The sequence below is a fragment of the Lindgomyces ingoldianus genome (genome assembly GCF_010093535.1).
Source record: "Lindgomyces ingoldianus strain ATCC 200398 unplaced genomic scaffold BDR25scaffold_28, whole genome shotgun sequence".
NCBI classification, from domain to species: Eukaryota; Fungi; Ascomycota; class Dothideomycetes; order Pleosporales; family Lindgomycetaceae; genus Lindgomyces; species Lindgomyces ingoldianus.
Genome location: NW_022985189.1, coordinates 19737 through 39207, shown reverse-complemented (window position 1 = coordinate 39207; position 19471 = coordinate 19737). Strand labels below are relative to the sequence as shown.

The 19471-nt window shown below is 46.2% G+C and overlaps 5 protein-coding genes across 5 annotated transcripts; 4 read left to right on the top strand and 1 right to left on the bottom strand.

The window, feature by feature from the left end:
- Nucleotides 1-224: 224 nt before the first annotated feature.
- Nucleotides 225-3656, bottom strand: BDR25DRAFT_266514 (ubiquitin-protein ligase-like protein). The gene is made up of 2 exons (XM_033686994.1): nucleotides 3088-3656; nucleotides 225-3011 (listed from the first exon to the last, which is right to left on the bottom strand). Exons 1-2 carry the CDS (start codon nucleotides 3448-3450, stop codon nucleotides 522-524), a joined length of 2853 nt encoding a protein of 950 aa, XP_033544439.1. The 5' UTR covers nucleotides 3451-3656; the 3' UTR covers nucleotides 225-521.
- A 1703-nt stretch (nucleotides 3657-5359) lies between these two features.
- Nucleotides 5360-7320, top strand: BDR25DRAFT_266512 (homocitrate synthase). The gene is made up of 4 exons (XM_033686993.1): nucleotides 5360-5684; nucleotides 5738-5802; nucleotides 5869-6627; nucleotides 6679-7320. Exons 1-4 carry the CDS (start codon nucleotides 5461-5463, stop codon nucleotides 7098-7100), a joined length of 1470 nt encoding a protein of 489 aa, XP_033544438.1. The 5' UTR covers nucleotides 5360-5460; the 3' UTR covers nucleotides 7101-7320.
- Nucleotides 7321-7539: 219 nt separating this feature from the next.
- BDR25DRAFT_266508 (isopentenyl-diphosphate delta isomeras-like protein 1) lies at nucleotides 7540-8788 on the top strand. Its single transcript, XM_033686992.1, has 3 exons — nucleotides 7540-7848; nucleotides 7923-8261; nucleotides 8346-8788. Exons 1-3 carry the CDS (start codon nucleotides 7623-7625, stop codon nucleotides 8579-8581), a joined length of 801 nt encoding a protein of 266 aa, XP_033544437.1. The 5' UTR covers nucleotides 7540-7622; the 3' UTR covers nucleotides 8582-8788.
- A 1208-nt stretch (nucleotides 8789-9996) lies between these two features.
- BDR25DRAFT_61143 (uncharacterized protein) lies at nucleotides 9997-11385 on the top strand. Its single transcript, XM_033698819.1, has 3 exons — nucleotides 9997-10071; nucleotides 10156-10734; nucleotides 10786-11385. The coding sequence occupies exons 2-3, from the start codon at nucleotides 10346-10348 to the stop codon at nucleotides 11231-11233; spliced, it is 837 nt and encodes a 278-aa protein (XP_033544436.1). The 5' UTR covers nucleotides 9997-10071; nucleotides 10156-10345; the 3' UTR covers nucleotides 11234-11385.
- A 741-nt stretch (nucleotides 11386-12126) lies between these two features.
- On the top strand, nucleotides 12127-13245 carry BDR25DRAFT_233864 (uncharacterized protein; the record flags this gene model as incomplete). Its single annotated transcript, XM_033685456.1, has 1 exon — nucleotides 12127-13245. One exon carries the CDS (start codon nucleotides 12127-12129, stop codon nucleotides 13243-13245), a length of 1119 nt encoding a protein of 372 aa, XP_033544435.1.
- Nucleotides 13246-19471: the final 6226 nt, after the last annotated feature.

The window sequence follows — 19471 nt, the reverse complement described above, 5'->3', positions numbered from 1 at the left end:
TCTTTTAGATTATATTTATTCTAGCGTTATATTATAACTTCTGCTAAGTTATTAAGCTGTATAAGGATTCTTAATTATTATTGTTAAAATTTGTAAGTAGTCTTTATGTTAATTATATAGAAACGTACTAAGAAAGTTAGACGTAACGTTCTAGATTTAGTCAAGTTGAATTGTATTACGTACAGTTGGAAGCGCTGGCTATTGCTTCAGCTCCTCTGCCTCATCTAAATTCAATCCGTTCATTTTTCGAGACATGTTAAATGGCATATGGGACCCTTCATGGACGAGCCCGAAGTCGTGGTGTTTCGCCTAAGAACGTGGTCATGTTTAGCTACCGGTGTTAGCCAAGTATCTATTTACGATGGTACCACAATAGGGAGCGCTGCCACATCGCTCAAGCGTGGAGAATTTCTCCAAGCGCTCTTAGGCCGAACGAACACAATGAAATATACACAAACATATCTACAAAGAAATATAACGCTAGCCCAAATGCTCCCTCCAATCTAGACTCATTTATGCATCTACGGCACGTACAAACGCGAGTAAGCCACAACATTCGTCCTACAGCACACACATGTCGTGTAGTTCTTCGACGCCAAACCAACTCGGCACTCGTCACATAGCGACAGACATCCACACGGCCAGACCAAGACAGTCCTCGGACTAATTTGGCAAACAACACATTGTGGGCCTTCCGACCCCATGCCCTCAGCACCATTATCCCAGGTAGCGGAGGTACCTAGGCCAGACGCTTCCATGGTGACTTTCCGGCGGTTCACAATGTACTCTTCCAGCAACTTCTCCTCCTGTTCTGCTGTCATTTGGCCGTTTCCAAAACCTGTCAACCGATAACGAGAAGAAGACGTGAAGACCCGAGCTTCATCACGCTCGACTAGCATTCGATACTGGGACCGCGTGAGGATTCCAGGAGTCTGCAAATGCCGTGACAGAAGTCGAGCCTCTTCTCGGTCCTCTTGTGTTTGGGGATCGAGGAGGCGAGAGAGATTAGAAATATGGACGAAGTTTTCTGATATTAGAGGTGATTCTTGATTGTGCACGAACGGCGAGCTTCTGGTAGGCGTCTTCCGTCCATCATCCATGTCTGACCATTCATTGCTGAGATCCGTTGTGGTGGTGGAGGAGATACTTATGGTATCGTCATCCTGAGCAGGAATGTAGTCTCCGCTAGTGTCAACGTCTCCCCATTTACCGCCTGTTCTCCACCAATTGTAGAGATATTCTGTAAGATGTTCTTCGGTCTCTTTATTGCCTTGCTCTTCGTAATAGCCAGCAGTACGCAGTGTTTTCCTGGCGAACTCTTCCATGTCCAAGTCGAGTGAAGGTCGCAAGCGAGTCTGTTCATCAATAACCAACCATGGTTCTGATGGCCGTAAAACCCGAGTTGCCTCTATCTGTGCTCCTGTGCTGAATTGCCTTGAAGTCAAAGGTGATGTCTTTTCGTTGGACTGAGGTCTGGCAAGCCGGACCAACCATCTAGGACTGTAGGCAATCCGTAGCTTTCCTAGCACAGACATGAGAATCTTTGCCTGAATAGCCACGAGCAGTAGGGAGATGCCTCTTAGAAACTGGTAGGTCAAAGTCCAGCGCCCTCTACGTTGCGAAAGTCCAACACCGCTGTCTCTTCCAAGAACTCTGGAAGTGTTGGAGGAGGCGGCGGCTTCCCCGGTCTTTCTCTCTCTCCCATATCCGGAGGCAGGATACGGGGAAGAATCGTCACATATACTCCAATCGTCGATTTCGATGCCTTCGGCGATGCCATTTCCACGAAGTTCTGGTGGTATGGTAGCAAAACTCCTTCGAGCTCGCCGTCGTCGAGTAAGAAGTTCCTGGAGTCGTTTCTTTTCGAGCCATGTCATTGGATGCACACTAATCCCCGACCCTTCATTGAGATACACCGCTTCACTTGCCGCTGTGAGGACAGTGAAGCCGACCTTCAGAATCGCTGTGTAGAAATCCTCGTGCCAGCTGATAGTCAGCGGGGTGATGGCCGATAGATGTATGTTTGCATGTAGATTCCCATACGCTACAGCAAATCGTTCTCGCCAAGTAAGGTTCTCAGGTTGGCCGGGGGGTGGCGAAAGCAATGTGAGACCAAACGCAAGGAGATAGATCGCGCCGCAGGCTAAGATGCCCACCAAAATTATGAGATGGGGAATGAAACCCACAATGCAAACAGTAGGGAATCGGATGACTCCAATCCGAGGTCCCGGCTCTGAAACGGCGGTGGCAAATTTGATGAAACTCCACGCAAATGCGGACATGTACGCGAAACCCCAAATGCCTGTTGTGACGAGTCGAAATCGTGTCCGAAGCCCAACGACTGCAAGAAAATTGCTCGTCAGGTGACTGAAGCTTGATATCAAAGAAATCAGGAGGACTTCAGGTGGCACATTGGCAAACCGTGACAGGGACGCATGGGCTAGGGACAGTGAATTGCCGTCCGGAGTGAAAACGGTCTTCGGCTTCCAGAAACGCGGAGAATCAATTAGGGGCTTGGTAACAACTGCCTCGGCTTCGGCGAAGGCCAAGGAATGCTCAAAGATAGTCATCCCGACCTCTTGTATTTGCGGAAGGCCTTGAAGAGCACAAGACATGGTCTCTACGAATTGACCAAACCCGAGGGAAAGGAATAGTGGCCACAGCAACGCAAGGGAGCCAGCGGGCCGTGTGGAGCTGGGGTCCGGGGGAAACATGTTGACTGCTTTGCAAGACGCCTCCAAGCCTTCCCAGAAGAGCAGAGACGAAGCAGTCTTCCATAATAAACCACCATCCCCAGCGAAATCCGTGTCTAATTCTTTGCTCGGGGCGCCGTATTGCATTTGAGACCAGCTGGGCGAGGTCTGACAGCGTAGCGCCCGAAGGATGCCTTGTATGCGATATAGAAATAGCATCATTGGGAGTATGTATATCGCAAAGCGGAGATACATTCTGTTGAATGAGAGGGGAATTCGGCTGGAGGCATAGAAGTGGGTGCGATTCAGCAGGATTGCCTGCATAGAATTAGCGAGTAGTCCCCCCCAAACAGTAGATTGTACCAATGTAATCGTAGAAAGTCCCAAAACTCACCGCAGTGAAGGTACCAATTGCCCATTTTGAAGTCATGTAGCCGAAGAAAGACCCAACATTCTTCAATGCCTGTAGCGGAGAGAATACTCCGTCATCCTGGCTTACAAGTGTCGCACTCGCCGCTGCCGCAACTGATTCCTGAATGAAAGTTCTAGACGTGGTGGCTATGGTGGCATTCGTAATGTTGGACGTGGTTGGCTCCGCAATCATGATACCACCCGCGCGGATCTTGCCGAAGATGCCGTCAATATGCTCTGCGAAGAAGCCCGCCCTGGAAAGCAGACGAGGCACTGCCATGAGTAGATCCGACGAGGAAGGAAGGAACGAGGTCGCATTGGTGAGCGAGGAGAGAGGTTGGTCCATCGTGGGCAGCAAACGGGGGTGGTATCCGCTTGTGGGGCTGGCACTGCTGAGAATGGTGGGTTATTCGAGCGGATAGATTGAGAGCGCCGTAAAGAGTGTCATGCTCAGTGGCTACGAGATGTGATGCATTGTTGCTCCCCTGGTGAGCTCGTCAAGCAAGAGCGAGCGACGGCTGAGGAGATGACTGGTAGGTATGAACCTAAGCTTGGATGTGGTTGTCGAAGCATGTTGGTTGAATACCGAAGTGGCCCGGACCGTGCAACATCTCGCTGACTAATCCCGACAATGCTTTTTCACATATATTCTGGCGACAATAATCAACTATCACACATCACGTATCAAACTAGTTCGAGTCCAAATGTGTGAACGGAAAGTGAGGCGTACTCATCTTCTGCAGTTCACTTGTGCCCAGTCTTAGCGCATGTCCATGCTACATACCCTTAGCGGCTTTAGATAGTGTGATAGTCCCCTCGTTTCAGTGATCGACAAAAATTCAAGTGAATAATTCTTAGATACTATTAGATATATTGGAAGTTTTGAAGGTCTTTAGATCTAAGACAGAGGCCGTGGGGCGACCGCCACTTACAATACCTAATCGACGTCAACAGGCACGCCCTTCTTCCGACAAGCTTGGTTGCATAAATTCAGCAGCTGTCAAGGTTTCTCTCACTCCCCCTTTTACTCCATTTCCAGTCAGATTCTGCTAAGCTCATAGGGAATGGATAGACCTGGAAACATATCACGCGGATGCCTCTGCGGAGCCATCAGATTCACTATCAGCTTTCCAAACGATGAGAATTGGCCTCCTAAGAGCGTATGAGCTGATATATGGCCTTCGATATGGCTTCGCTGACGTTCCTAGAATGGAGTATGCCAATGTACCATGTGCCGCAAGCATGGGGGCAGCCTCTTTCCCCAGAATTGCGGATTCCCTACCGCGACCATATCGCCCCCTCTTAAGGACAACCCTTGCTACAAGGACTTATAGTTCATCTTCGGAAGGCTACCGCGGTCTCCGCGGGACATGTGTCAGCGCTTTGACTTTCAACTACACCGAAGAGCCAGACTTTACAGAAATTAATCTGGGGCCTTTGATGAGGAGATGTTGTGTGAAAGGCGCGACGAGGCCAACGCTTGGGAAGATGAGTACGGTCAACATATCCCTAGAATTGGAGGAGTTGGGAGAAAGCTCTGCTATCCAAACTACCACATCTTTGCAGACAATGTTATTCCTGGTGTGACGGACGACTTTCTGGGTCCAAATATCTTCAAGACAGGTCTAGCGGCAAAGCCGTCACGGGAAAGTTCTCAGACCTGCAGAGGGCAAGTTGAGGGTGGCCTGCATCGAGATTAGATTGTGGTGTGTGGTTACCAATGCTGCACAGCGTGCAACGGTCGGTTGTTAGGAGCGATGGAGCGATAAAATGTTCCGAGGTTGAGAGATGAATTTCACTTAAACAACTCATCCAGGTCAGCCCACTCTAGGCTCAAGGGCGACTGAATGCAACAAATATTCCCCAGTGCCTCCGTTCCACCGGCCAGGTTTTACTGCAGAGGTCGCGTTGTAACAAAGATCAAGAGAGCTCCGACGAGTAAGGTCGAAGCAAGGCATGCAGGTGTAGGACGGTGAAGCGGAACAAGCCGAGATATGCAGACAGCTAGAGTGCTATTTGTTAATTACACTCTTGAGTGAATTGCAGCGCCGCTCCCCAGCGTTTGCGGGGGAACAGAGATTGCCTGCGTGCATGATTGTGCTGGGCTTGTGCTGGGCTTGTGCTGGAAAACCTTTCGACGAGAAGCGGCTTCCCCGCCTCCACGTAGCCTGGACCACTTCGAGGCCTGAGCTGGCTACCATGGCAGAGCCGATCGCGGCCCTGGCCTTTTCATCATCATCGGCAACGGAAGAGAATTTTGGCCTTGACTCACTAATAATTTCTTCCCAGCCTTCAAATACCCCCGATCTGCTCCGCCAACTTTCTGTCCCTCCATCCACACTCCCCACCAACAATCATGTGCCCTCCCATCGAAGAGAAGCCTGCCAATGGCGCCAATGGCGGTGCAAACACAACCAATGGTACTAATGGCAGCCACCCAGGCTATTCCGCTATCCAGAGCTCCCATAACCCCCATCCTCACCACAAGAGTCCGTACCAGCCCGTAGGCGATTTCTTGTCCAATGTCAGTCGGTTCAAGATCATTGAGTCGACGCTGCGTGAGGGCGAGCAGTTCGCAAAGTAGGCATCGTCCTATGTGGCCTGGCCTGTGCAGTCGCTAATTGAGCTTGCAGTGCCTACTTTGACCTGGAGGCGAAGATCAAGATTGCCAAGGCGCTCGATGATTTTGGTGTTGATTGTACGGACCCCTGAACCTACCCCTCTCAAGAATTACAGAGCCTCTAGACTTACCGCTTTTGCACAGATATTGAACTCACCAGCCCCGCTGCGAGCGAGCAATCACGACTGGATTGCGAGGCCATCTGCAAGCTCGGATTGAAGGCTAAGATCCTCACGCATGTGAGGTGCCACCTTGAGGATGCTAAGATCGCCGTCGAGACTGGCGTAGATGGTCTTGATGTCGTTATCGGAACGTCGAGCTACCTGAGGGAATACTCACACGGCAAGGACATGACCTACATCAGGAACACAGCCATTGAAGTCATTGAGTTTGTCAAGTCCAAGGGCAAGGAAATCCGCTTCTCCTCGGAGGATTCCTTCCGGTCAGACCTGGTTGATCTGCTCTCCATTTACAGCGCCGTTGACAAGATCGGCGTGAACCGTGTTGGTATCGCTGATACCGTGGGATGCGCCAGCCCAAGACAGGTTTATGACCTAGTCAGGACCCTAAGGGGTGTTGTCAGCTGCGACATCGAGACGCACTTCCACAACGATACTGGCTGCGCTATTGCTAATGCATATTGTGCGTTGGAAGCAGGCGCAACCCACATTGATACCTCAGTTCTGGGTATTGGTGAGAGGAACGGCATTACACCCCTCGGTGGCCTAATGGCCCGTATGATGGCCGCCGACCGTGACTATGTTCTCAGCAAGTACAATCTCAAGAAGCTCAAAGACATTGAGGACCTTGTTGCCGACTATGTCGAAGTGAATATTCCTTTCAACAATTACATTACCGGTTTCTGTGCGTTTACGCACAAGGCCGGTATCCACGCTAAAGCGAGTAAGTGAATATCATGCTCATGAAAAAGGACGAGTCACTGACGGACTCCAGTTCTTAACAACCCATCTACCTATGAAATCATCAACCCAGCCGATTTTGGCATGTCCCGCTATGTCCATTTCGCGAGCAGGTTAACTGGCTGGAATGCCATCAAGAGCCGTGCTGACCAGCTCGGCTTGAAGATGACCGACGCACAATATAAGGCTGTGACCGCCAAGATTAAAGCCCTTGCAGATATCAGAAAGATCGCCATTGATGATACGGACTCGATTATCCGAGCGTTCCACTTCAACCTCCATAATGAGGACGAGAGGCCCCTTCTCGAGGGGTTGACTGCCGAAGAGCAGGAGAAGTTCTTGGCGGCGGAGAGGGAGCTTAGTGGTGAAAAAGAGAAGCGCCAGCTGGACGAAACAGCAGATGCAGAGGCTGAGGTGCCAGTGGCTAAGAAGTCGAAGACAGCGACCGTTGCATAGAGAACCAGCCATCTGTGATGCTGAGTCACCTGGAGTTCCGTGCTTTTGGTTCATTCATTCTCGGATTGGGGTTCGGTCATCTATTGCATATTCCGGCCACGGAAAAGTCATTTCCTTTGATACCTCATCCTCACCATGCCTGATCAATAGGTTTGTGCAGATAGAAGAACGTCAAAAGTTCTCATTGGTCAGTAATGAAGGCCATGCAACAATACACCTGTACTTCATTTCATCAGACGCAGTTTCGTGTGGTTGCTGTGCACTAAAAGGTCCCCTAAGCAACGGAAAGCAAACATTCTAAATATGCCAAATATGGACCAATCACGGAGTGCCAAAGTAAACCGGGCTTGGTGAGTGCACGTGATTTCGTGCGCCACAATTTGGAGCCAGGGTCTCGATCGCATTTGGCCTAAAATTGATAAAGCTTTGTTTGGACCATCCGTCCCTCAAGCTCAACACCCTCAACGAGCACTGTATTCACTCTCAGAAACCTTCATTTTAGCACCAATTCGAATCACAACCATGAGTACCACTGCTAGCGTCACCCAGGCACCTGCAATTACGGCTGAGAATGTCCTGCGCCTCTTCCCCGAGGTCAACACTACACTTATTGGCGGCACACACAATTCCGCTACGAGCGACAATGATTTGGAAGGATATGACGAAGAACAGATCCGTTTAATGGACGAGGTTTGCATTGTGTTAGACGAGAATGATATCCCAATCGGAAGCGCGAGCAAGAAAGTCTGTAAGTTAGCACACACTAGCCTAGAAAGCGCATAAGGCTCGATTGCCTCGACCAACGTACTAACTGGCGTTGAGGCCATTTGATGGAGAATATTGACCAAGGGCTGCTCCACCGAGCCTTTTCCGTCTTCCTCTTCGACTCGCAGAACCGACTGCTCCTCCAGCAACGAGCCACCGAGAAGATCACCTTCCCCGATATGTGGACGAACACTTGCTGCTCACATCCGCTGGGGATACCAGGAGAGACCGGCGTCGGGCTGGAGGCATCGGTACAGGGCGTGCGTCGTGCAGCGCAGCGCAAGCTGGACCACGAGCTGGGCATCAAGGCATCTCAGGTACCTCTGGACAACTTTAAGTTTCTCACAAGGATACACTACAAATCGCCCAGCGACGGTAAATGGGGCGAACACGAAAGTGAGTTGGGCTTTCTCTTTAACTGTCTCTGGGCTGTGGAGAAGACGGCTGTCTGTTTTGGAGGCCATGCTTAAAATGCCACAGTCGACTACATCCTCTTCATCAAGGCGAACGTTGACATTGACGCCAATCTCAACGAAGTCCGAGACACTCGTTACGTTACCCAGGACGATCTGAAAGCTATGTTTAAGGACAAGTCGCTCAAATTCACACCCTGGTTCAAGCTTATCTGCGAGAGCATGCTGTTCGAGTGGTGGAATCACCTTGACTCTGGTCTGGGGAAATACACAGGAGAGACGCAGATCCGCCGCATGTTGTAGACCAACCGATATCTCAGTTGTCAAAGTGAAACTCAAGCTAGATATTTTGACTGAGATACCAAGTAATTGTGCAGTCGGGCTTCAATTGAGGGGCTACATGACAGCCTTTTGATTCCATTGGTCTGGGGCAAGGCTGATTCCAAAAGGGCGATGCAAAAGCATGCACGCCTTGTTTTCAAAAGATACCATGCAGTGTTTTAACCCAATCCAATCCAGCTCTCGATTCAATTGATCATTCCCCACGTAGTGCTAGTCATGGAACCGCCGATGGCTTTTCTCAGGCCTGCATGAACGTGTACAATCCTCCTATCGAGTTCTTTCGGTGACAAACGGTTTACGGCGGTCAGCGCCTTCCAGGAGAGGGAAGTGCTCATGCGACCTCGAAATAATCTAGAAAATGGTATTTGGAGTAAACAATCCTAGGTAGACAGCGGAAGCCTTCCGTATTTTTGAGGGCACATCTTCAATTGTAGAACCTGGTCCCTTGAATGTAGGAATGTTGGCAGCGATTCACGGGAGCCCCCTGCTCCAGTGTCGTCGAGCTTACCTAATTGTAGCAAGTACTACCGAGCACCCAACCCTGATCCACCCCACACTCTTGGACCAACGCTGCCTGCACCTGTGAGACCTCGCCTTACACATTACGAGAGGCGCTGTCCGCAGCGGTCCAGCTTTCCACCACTTCTGGGTGAAGCCATTCAGCTGTACTTTTCTTACAGACGTCGCGGATCAGCGGAGTGGCAGTGACAGCACTCCCCGAATGACAGCTAGGCTCGAGCTTCCCAGACACCAACGTGAGTGGACGGGAGAGCTAATCGTCTCAGGTCAGGTCCCGCCCGGCTTGCTAGCATGGCCTCCACCTCTACCGAGGGGCGTTGTCGCCGTTACATGGGTGAGGGTGGAGAGGTATATCAAGTTTCGCTTCCCCCATCTTTGTTCGTTCTTTGAAAGATACAATACCACCTTGCGGAACTCTATTGTCACACCCATTTTCTCTGCACCAACCGTTTCTCGTTCCTTCACCCCCACGACGCACGCATTCCTGCTGCAGCCGGTCTTGCCCAACGATCCTCCACTCTCCGCTCCACTTCACCAACACAGCTGCTTGGCCAAGTCAGCAAACAGTCTGCTATCATCTGCAGTCTTGTGACAAGCGACGGCTGCTGGAAAAAGCAAGATCCGAGCGCTCCGCAGCCATACATTTACTTCCGCTATTCACCTACACCTTTAACTCCACTTCCCAACCACGTCCTTTAACCACTGGTTATCCAACGGAGCCGCATTGATCACCCACCTCCTCCACTTACTTACCACTCAAGGGCAGCTTATATAGCTTCCGCCTATTGATGTCGGTTGATATTCGTCAAGCTTTTACATCGTTACGGTTTCCCTCTCGAGTCGAATCAGTCTCGAGAACTCAGCTCTCAAGAGTACATACGGGAGATAGTATTCGCCCAGCGGAAACGTAAATACTGATCGTCGTTGAAAAGGTATACTATTGCAGCCAAGGGACTGCCTCGCAATCCTGACTGACCCGGCCACAACCATCCGCAATCAGACTAATTGCATGACAGCAGTGGAATTTGAACTGAAGGTCTTTCGCACATAGGAATACCTTGTTCAAGTGACATACTTCTGGGCGGCTGTGCATTGTCCCAGCGACAACACCATCACGCTGGCTGCTTACACGGCTGTTCTTACCATCAAGAGAAGCGGCAGATCCCACCTCAATACTAGTAGAGAGAAAAGAACGAACCCACAATCATGGCCAAAACCATTATCCCTGCTCCAGGCGGCATCGCAATTGTCGAACCGAAAGCAGCCTTGAACCATGCTAACTCCCAGATCAATGATGTTCCCACCAGTTTCACAATCCTACAGCAGAAGCCCACGCCCACTGCTTCATTCCGTCCAGCAACGGATGGCGTTCGCGTCGTCACGGCAGCCGAGTACAAGGAGGCTGCCATGTGTTTGGCGGAGGCTTTTGCTGAGGATGATGTAGCTCGCTACTTCATTGATGTCCCTGATCGGGAGCATTGGTCGGAGGAGGAGAAATGGAACTTGCATGTCGAAATTCTCGAATATGTGACGTATGCTCACATCTTGAAGGGCCTCGTAACCACCATTGGAGACTTTGGTGCGGTCGCTCTTTGGTAAGTATCCAGCGTCGTATCTTCACCTTTGCTTGTTGACTTTGATGTAAGGATGCCACCGGGCCAGAACATGGACGACATGTGGACCATCTTCCGCAGTGGCATGTGGCGTCTCAACTATAGGCTTTCCACTGAAGGCAAACGTCGCTTCTTCAACGAATTCCTCCCCCTCCTTCACGACGTCAAGCATGGTGTGCTTGGTGACCGCGACGACGAGAGTTGGTACCTCGTCTATATCGGCACTAGGCCTAGCGCTGCCCGCAACGGCTATGCTCGCAAGTTGATTGAGCATGTGACCAACCAGGCAGATCGCGAAGGCAGGCCATGCTACCTTGAGTCTAGCAACCCAGTCAACCCGACGATCTATCGTAAGTTCGGTTTTGAGGAACGTCGATCGGTCCATCTGCAGCGTGCAGAGAAGAATGTGCAATTAGATATCATGGTGAGGGAGCCCGTTAGCCAGGAGAAGAAGCTCAACGGCGTGAAGAATAGGACTTAAGAGGCAGTCGCTGGGGGAGATGGAGGAGGACGAGCACCACTTCAACAGTGGAACACGTCGAAACGTTGAGATAGACTGCTATATATATATTGACGGGGAGAGGAGGAGAAGACTGAATACTGGGTAGTAGAGAGTCAAGGACTTGGAGATCTTCAACAGAAATCGTGGGACCCTCGTTTGGTTCATCGGAATCTACACGGACACATTAGCAGCCAATATACAAATATACAAATAATGCCATGCGGTATCAAAGCATACTCGTAGCATAGTAAAGTCAGTGGCCATAGCTAAAAACCAGGGGTTTCTAATCAACAAAACACTAGTCGTTCGGCCCAGATCCGAATCCGCAACGCTTCACTGTCCCACCCTGGGCAATTTCAGAACCGGTCGGCCGTTTAACTGGCTCTTATATATAGGCAGACGATCAGGAGAAGGTGGGCTCTGTTGTGTGAGGTGAGTGAATGAGGCCAGAGATAAGGAGTAAATTGAAAGTGGCTCAGCGTGACGCATTTGTGCAGCGTCCGAGGTTCCTTGGCCGCATGAAACAGAGTGTCGTGCACTCCCTATTCCCATCTCGCCTGGGGCCATTCTCTACCCAACCTTCTTTGTTCTTTTCTTTCTGCACACGACCAGACAATCCACTCAGTCGCGCTGCACTCGCTTAGACAACCGCTCTCTCTCTTACGACGACGCCTATCCTCCCACCTGCCCCTAATCGATAACGACTGCCATTGAGCCCCCGCCTATCCCACCCCGCAAGCCCTTCCTGACGCGTGAGGAAAGCGGCCACGCTGCCAACGCATCAGCCCCAGCAAATTTTCTAAATAACTCCCAACATCCACGTATCACCACCGCAACTTCACCTTCCGATGCCCTCTCTCACGGCCATCGCCATGCCACTGCAGCGACGATACTCGGTCACTGGCCAGACGCCGCCGGACGGGGTGCCTGCTATGAAGAGCCCCAAACTGCAGGCGCTAGACACGAGCGTGCAGTCGACGAGCTGTGGGCTCTGTGAGGGCGGCGACACAGTCAGGACGTCGGCCAAGCGGTCCGCCACGCAGATTCCCTCGCCGGACACGCCGTCTTCGCAGGAGCTACCAACGAAGATCGCGAGGCTAGGGCTGGATCAAGATGACATGGACGTGGATTCCTCGCAGGACAGCCTCACGGATCCCTTCCCTGACTCAGACGACTGGGCTTTGTCGCCCTTCGATAGCTCCTCCTCGTCAATCCCCTCGTCGCCCGTCTTCTCGTCCACGAACCGGCCCGACGAGTCGCCGAGGTCCCTGCCCGGCCCCGAAGACCTCGCTCTCTCCCTCGCCTTGCTGCCCCCGCTGCCCTCGACCGCGCCTTCTTACGGTCTCCCCCCCACCTTCCTCACCCTCCCTCCCGAGCTACGCCACCAGATCTACCTTCACCTCCCAGACCTGATCCTTCCCCACCCGCTGATCTACTGCCTCTCCACCTTCGCCAACAAGAAACAACACCCGCTAGCCTCCGTATCTCAGCTCGTCCGCTCAGAAGCCCTCGCCATCTTCTACAGCTACAATACGTGGATCATCAAACTCGAATATAAGATCATGTATGACGCCTTCCAAGACTGGATCATCCGTTTAGGCTCAGGCGCGTGTTCGCTCCGGCTCGTCAACATCGCCGTCCGTGGTGCCCTCTTCAAACCACGCACGTCCCACTCCTCGAGCATCACCATGGGTGCGCTGATAGGCGCCAACGTTAACGCGCCCATCAACGGCGGCATCGTTCCCGTGGTCGAGGAATACCATCCGCCCGATGGCGATGCGAGTTTCGGCATCGATTTAAGCGAGAAGTGGGAGGGGGGGAAAGTGGAGTTGTTGAGGAATGATGGGACCAAGGACGCGGGGGAGAAGGCGAGGTTGTATTTGCAGAAGTTGGTGACGGGTTTGTGGGAGAAGAGGGCTAGGGGCACGTTGAATGGACAGGATTGGGTGGATTTAGTCGATCAGTTTCTAGGGTTTACTGGGTGGTGGTGAGGGAGAGATTCGACTGTGCGGTGGTCGTGGGTAGCGAATGGGCATGATCTTATGCAAGAATTTTTGGAGAGGACGAGCGGACGGCTCCTTGCTCGAGATTGAGCTTCTTAGAAAAGGCCGATTCGACGACCGCGGCGGCGTCGGACTGACGGTGTGTTTTCGCGGTGGGTCATCGATATCCCCGGTTTTTCTTTTCTTCATTTTCATTCGGTATACGGCTCTCTCGTTTGCATTGCATTGCATCAGCGAGGAACTAAATGGCCTCTCTCCATTGCATTTCAGTCTGTCCAATACCTTTCCGCGTTCAGCATCTCTCTCTTATCTTTTATCTAACGCAGCATGTTCCTGCGAAGGCGTTTAGATGGGTCAGGGAAAGAAACGTTCGGGAATGCATGTCTCTCCAGTAATTTAGCGGCATCATTGCATATGGGAGAAGGCTCGGATTTGATAAGTGATCATTTATACGTTTTGGGGCGAGGTGGTGTATCTATGTATATCCGCTTTTATGTATGGGAAGCACATCTGATCAGACAATTACTGGTAATTCGATGTATACGCTTTTCTTCTAAGGGTTTTTTTTTAAACTAACTAGATAATTGCGCTGGCGTCTTTTGAAGGGCATGCTGGATTCCTGGAAACGCGAGTGAATTGTAGAGCATATTGCATGGACGGATAAGCGAGTGATCTCTGGCTCGCTGTTTGGATGGGAGGTGACGTGAGATGATGTTTTTGACATCTAAGTCTGAGTCCGAGTCCTAGGTTCTATTCCATCCCCATTCTATTCCATGATTCATCACATCTATACTACTATCCCACGCCATGCATTATTCACTTTTTACATTCCCTCCTATGCCGCAGACTCTAATTTACCATATCCTTACCTACATGGAAGCAACAAACGTACTTCTAACTCCTCCTGGCTAGCGGATATTATGAGGAAAGCGTATGATGATGGAACTTTTCAATTCCCCGGCTCTACCTACACAAGGTGAAAATAAGAATATGCCTGAATGATAAGGAAAACTAAAGCTGAGGTAAAATCCAAGGCGGTCAACGCTTCCTCTAGCCTTGTCTAGGTTTTCTAGAACGCTAGGGATTGCAGTGCACGAGGATGTGATCTTTGATGTAATGGCACGTAAAGGTCTGTCGTAGGCTAGAAGGATTGTGATCTTTATCATAACGCTTCTCGTTTGTGCTAGACATTGAAATGCAACAAGCTGCCTCAGTTCACGCTAACATATCAAGGCTTCTAGCTCACGTTAGAGATCGTAGTATTAGAACTTAGGGATACAGGAAAGGGTAGTGCAAAACGTGATAGAAACCTAGAGGAGCCTAAAGTAAGATATTAGTTAGATTTCATATATACATTCATATGTACGAGGACCATGAACAACAACCTCGAACGGGCAAGGATTTGGAAACTGTGAGTGCCATTTCTACGGCACAGAATCAAATTCTTAGTAGTTTAGATTTAGGACAACAGATCATAGGTTTCAACCCTTGCAACAAGAGAAATTTTGCGAGGGGAAGGAAGACTGTGTGTTGCAGCAAGCAGGAAAATGTGAACTTGCAGTGTAGGCCGGTATGATCAATGTCAGTTCGCTCTCAGCTTCTCTTTTTTGCTTATTATCCTCTCTCTCGATTACCGTTAGTCCTTAACATGATTGGCACTATTTATTTAGCAGGTCAACTAGTGGGATCTTTTCCCCTGGAACGCTATTGTAGCGTCACACATCGTCAGTTCTGGCTGACTCTGGGCGAATTGCGTGCGCGCCGAACATTACTCTTAGCTTATATTTATTTGTACATTGTGTGGGTAAACAGTTTATTCTACCGGATTGTTTAAGTAGGAGGTAAGATAAAAGACTGGGTAGCTATTTTTATCGTATGGCATAGAGTTGTCTTTAGTTCTATCTCTACTAATTACCTCCTTTCTTTGCCCTTCATCTTAGTCCAGAAGCAGATCATATCCATATATGTATCCACTAAGCAGATAAATTCGGCGCACTTCTTAACACATCCTGCTAGCAGTTGGATGAAACGGTAGCTAAGGCTCAGATGGGGTGCTGCTACTCTAAAGGTGTACCTCTAAAGATTGGCAGACATCTAGATAGATAAAAGTAAGCCGAAATTAAACTAGTCTTACCAGAGCTATTTCTCAAAGGCCTTTCATTGTGCTAATAATGCGCTGTTCTCAATGTCTTCGTGGAAGAAAAGGCAAGCACCTCTACTCATACTATCATGAGTAGCCACGTCAAATCCTTCCTGCCGTTCTCCCTTCAGGTTGATGATTCCATCCTCGTCCTCTGTCTCCAGCAGATACTTTCTCGGTAGGTGCCATTTTATAGATTAGCAAAAGAGGCTTTTAGCCTTCAGATCTCTAAGTCTGGAGAACGCCACATAATCTTTAGTCTTAGTCACCAACATTTCCAATTAACGCCACCTTTGCACCGGGTTACCATCCCATGTCCTCGAAGGTGACGAGCTGTTGGTCGACGCTCGTTCATGAATAGAGGAATTCGCGTTTCTGAATCAGAGAAAATAACATTTGGTGTGCTCTAATAACAAATCTGAATCACAGGCTGTACTGTGTTTTAGCGTGTAATGCACGGCCTCGCGTAATCTATCTGGTGCAAAAATCGGTGGAATTCCTTAGCAACACAACAATTTTCCCTGCACGCGTACAAACTTACACATAAACTGTAAATTTACTTATTTTATGCAAGAATTGCGTAATAACTATCTAATAATTATTAGTACAACTTAAGGCTATATAAATATATGTATAGAAGCTATACTAACGTGTTTTTAGTGTTGTAGTCTGTTAATATGCTTATAGAGAGGCTAAAGAGGGCGCGTATACCCTCTGTAACTGCAGCAGAGGCAGCGGCTGCTGCTGCAGCTACTGCAGCTACTACAGCATATAAAAAAGTAGTAAAACTATGTTAAAAAGCTATAAAAGTGCAACTAAAGGCTATAAAGTGTACTAAAGGGCAGACAACGCGCTTACAGCGTAATTAGGTGTAGTTTATAAAGCCTTTAACAGCTAACATAGGCCTAGTGGCTGCTTAGGTAAGCCCTGCTTAAGTTACTACGCCTGTTACTACGCAAATAGAGTATAACTTTGTACTATTATTACTACTACTAACGCTTAAGACGTAGCCTAAGGCTGTAACTATTAATCTATCTGCTAAGTTAAATTTACTAATAGTAAGCTATATTATGCTTATAGCAGCTGCTTTTATTTACTTTACTAACTTATTATTACTGTTAAACGCACTAGAGTATAATCTTAAAGTTAAATATAAGCTAATTATTAATAAAAAAAAGCGCTGTTTACTATGCACTAGAGTAGCATAATTACTTTATATAGTAGCTAGAGAACATAGAGAATGTTGTAAATAAGCTGCTAGCTATGCTAAAGGCTTAACTTAAAAGCTATAAGTATAAGATTATTTAGCATATAATTAACTTTTAAGTAGGCCTAAAAGTGTAAAAAGTAATGCACTTACTAGTAAATTTTAGTACAGCTAAAGAGAAAAAGTTTTTTAAGTAAGTTAACTATTAAATTAGTAAAAAGCTGCCTTTTTAAGTAGTAAAAGTAAACATTAAGGTTACTATTAAAGCGCTTACTTTATAAAAAGCTTTTAAGTGTAATTAGTATACTAATAAGCTTTTATTTAATATACTTAACTTATTAACACTATAACTTAAAAAAAATCTAAAGTGTACTTAGCAGCTACTTAACAAAGTAAGAGTAGTATAGTAATTGCAGAATATAGCCACACAGAAGGACTAGGAGAAGAGACTCTACTGCTACTAGTGTTGTAGTAATAGTAAGTGCCTAAACTTTAAGTGCTAGTGCTAGGTTACTACTAACTTTAAGCACTATAAAGTCTTACTTATAAATGTAAAATCTTAAGTAAATATAATTTTTATAAATAAAGTAAAGCTTTTTACACTTTTAATTTAGCTTATTAATTACTAAAAAAGCCCTACTAGTAGTAGTAACTAGCTAAAGCTAAAAAGTAGGTGTAAAGGTAAAAAGCGCTGTAGTTCTACTACTAGTAAAAGTAACTCTAAGCATAATTTTTAGCACACTTTAAAAAAGCATAAGCATTAGTAGGCTAAGTAAAAAGTAGAGAATAATGCTTAGTAGTAAAAAAAGTAGCATAAGATAGTTTAACTTTAGTGTAAAAATATAAGGTTACAGCTAAACTTTTCTAGATTTAGCTAGCCTAGCCTGCTAATAGGCTATCTATATAGCCCTGCTGCTGCTACTAGTTACTTTTAGCCTACTTATTCTTTTTATTTATAGCAGCTTTACTTACCTTTACTACTATTACTACTACTACTAATTACTTAGCGTCTTATTACACCTGCAACAGCGCTCTCTACCTATGTGCTAAGCTTAAGCCCTATAAGTAGTAAAAAAAATATAAAAGTAATTATAAAAAAGTTTTTTAAGTAGATTATTACTTAGTAGCTAGAAAATAATTATAAAGACTATAAGTAAGTATAAAATGTAGTAATCTTAAAGCAGTAAACTATTAAAGATTTATAAAAAATATTAAACTTTAGTAAAAATCTTTATAAAGTAGTAGTTAGTAAGCGCTTCTAGCTAAAAAATAAAATAGTTAAGCACTTTTAAAAGAATCTTAGAAAGTTTAAATAGCACTATTAAGCTGCTACTGCTGCTACTGCTGCTGCTGCTATAGAACTTATAAACATAGGTAATAACAGCACTGCAAGTAGTAAAGTAACAAACTAAGAAGATAAAACTATAAGTGTTAAGCTTTAGAAAAATGTTACTACATTACTAATACTATAATACTTATTATATAATTAATGCTTATTTTTTTTACTTTATGCTTTTTACTGCTTACTTACTCTACTGCTACCTCTATATCTTATGCCTAGCCTTTATTAATGTCTTCTTACTTTTTATTTTATATAGGCTATTAGTAGTGTGCTTAAAGTGCTTTTTTATAAACTAATTACACTAACTCTTATAGATAGCTGCTTTTAAAAAGTTACTAAAGTTATTAAATTATCTATATATGTAGCTATAGTGCTTATAAATTTAAGCTTTAAAAATACTAAAAGTAAGCTTAATTAAGTTATAGTCTAGCAAGTATAGTAGTAAATATTTAATAATATAGCTAGCTTACTTAATCTTACTTACAACTTTTTAGTTTATATAAATTAAGATGTTATTAAGAACTATAACTATAGTCTTATTACTATACGCTATATAAAAAGTAGGTAGTAGTAACTTATAGATCTAATCTATAAAGTTTTTATAGCTAAAATAGCTCTTTTTTACACCTATATAAGGCAGGTACTTATTTATTGTAAATGTAGGTAAAGCTGCCTAGGTTTTCTCTTATTAAACATTCTGCATATAGCAGTTTATAGAGCCTATTAGCGTGTAGGTGTAGTGCTGCTAACTAGTCTTCTTACTAAAGATAGACTTGTCTAAAAACACTAGATTAGCAGTAGTAAACTGCTTTATATAGTAGTAATAGCTCTTATAAAGCTCCTTATTATAAAGTATAAAGATAGAACATAGCGCTTACTTACTTTAGCTATAATTATTAAGTAGCTAAGTAACTATTAACTAGTGTACTTTAACACTTTTTTTTATTTATAACTAGTAAGCTATTTTATTATAATATATTTAGCTACTTTAATAAAGCTTATTAAATAAAGCTTACTTATCTTTAGGTTTTATTTTATGTAAGTAGCTAAGTACAGCGTTTAGATTACTTAGTTTATAAGTGCTACTATGCAGCTTTAAGTTGCACTTAATTACATACACTTTTAACTGCAACATACTAACATAACTAGCAATAAAGTTATAACGCTAGCCTAGTAGTAAAAAGTAATATATTTTAATTCTTTAGCATAAATTAAGGCTATAGCCTTTAGTTATAAGCTCTCTAGAGATCTTAAAAGCGCAACGCGCCTACGTAGGCGTAAGAGGCCTTATAGAGACGCTATAAGCTTAAAACATAAGACTATAACTTTAAAAAACACATTAGTATACCTTTTTATATATATTTATATAGCCTTAAGTTTTACTAATAATTATTAGATAGTTGTTGTATAATTCTTGCATAAAATAAGTAAATTCACAGTTTGTATGTGAGTTTGTACGCGCGCAGGGAAAATTGTTGTGTTGCCAAGGAATTCCACCGATTTTTGCACCAGATAGATGCACGGT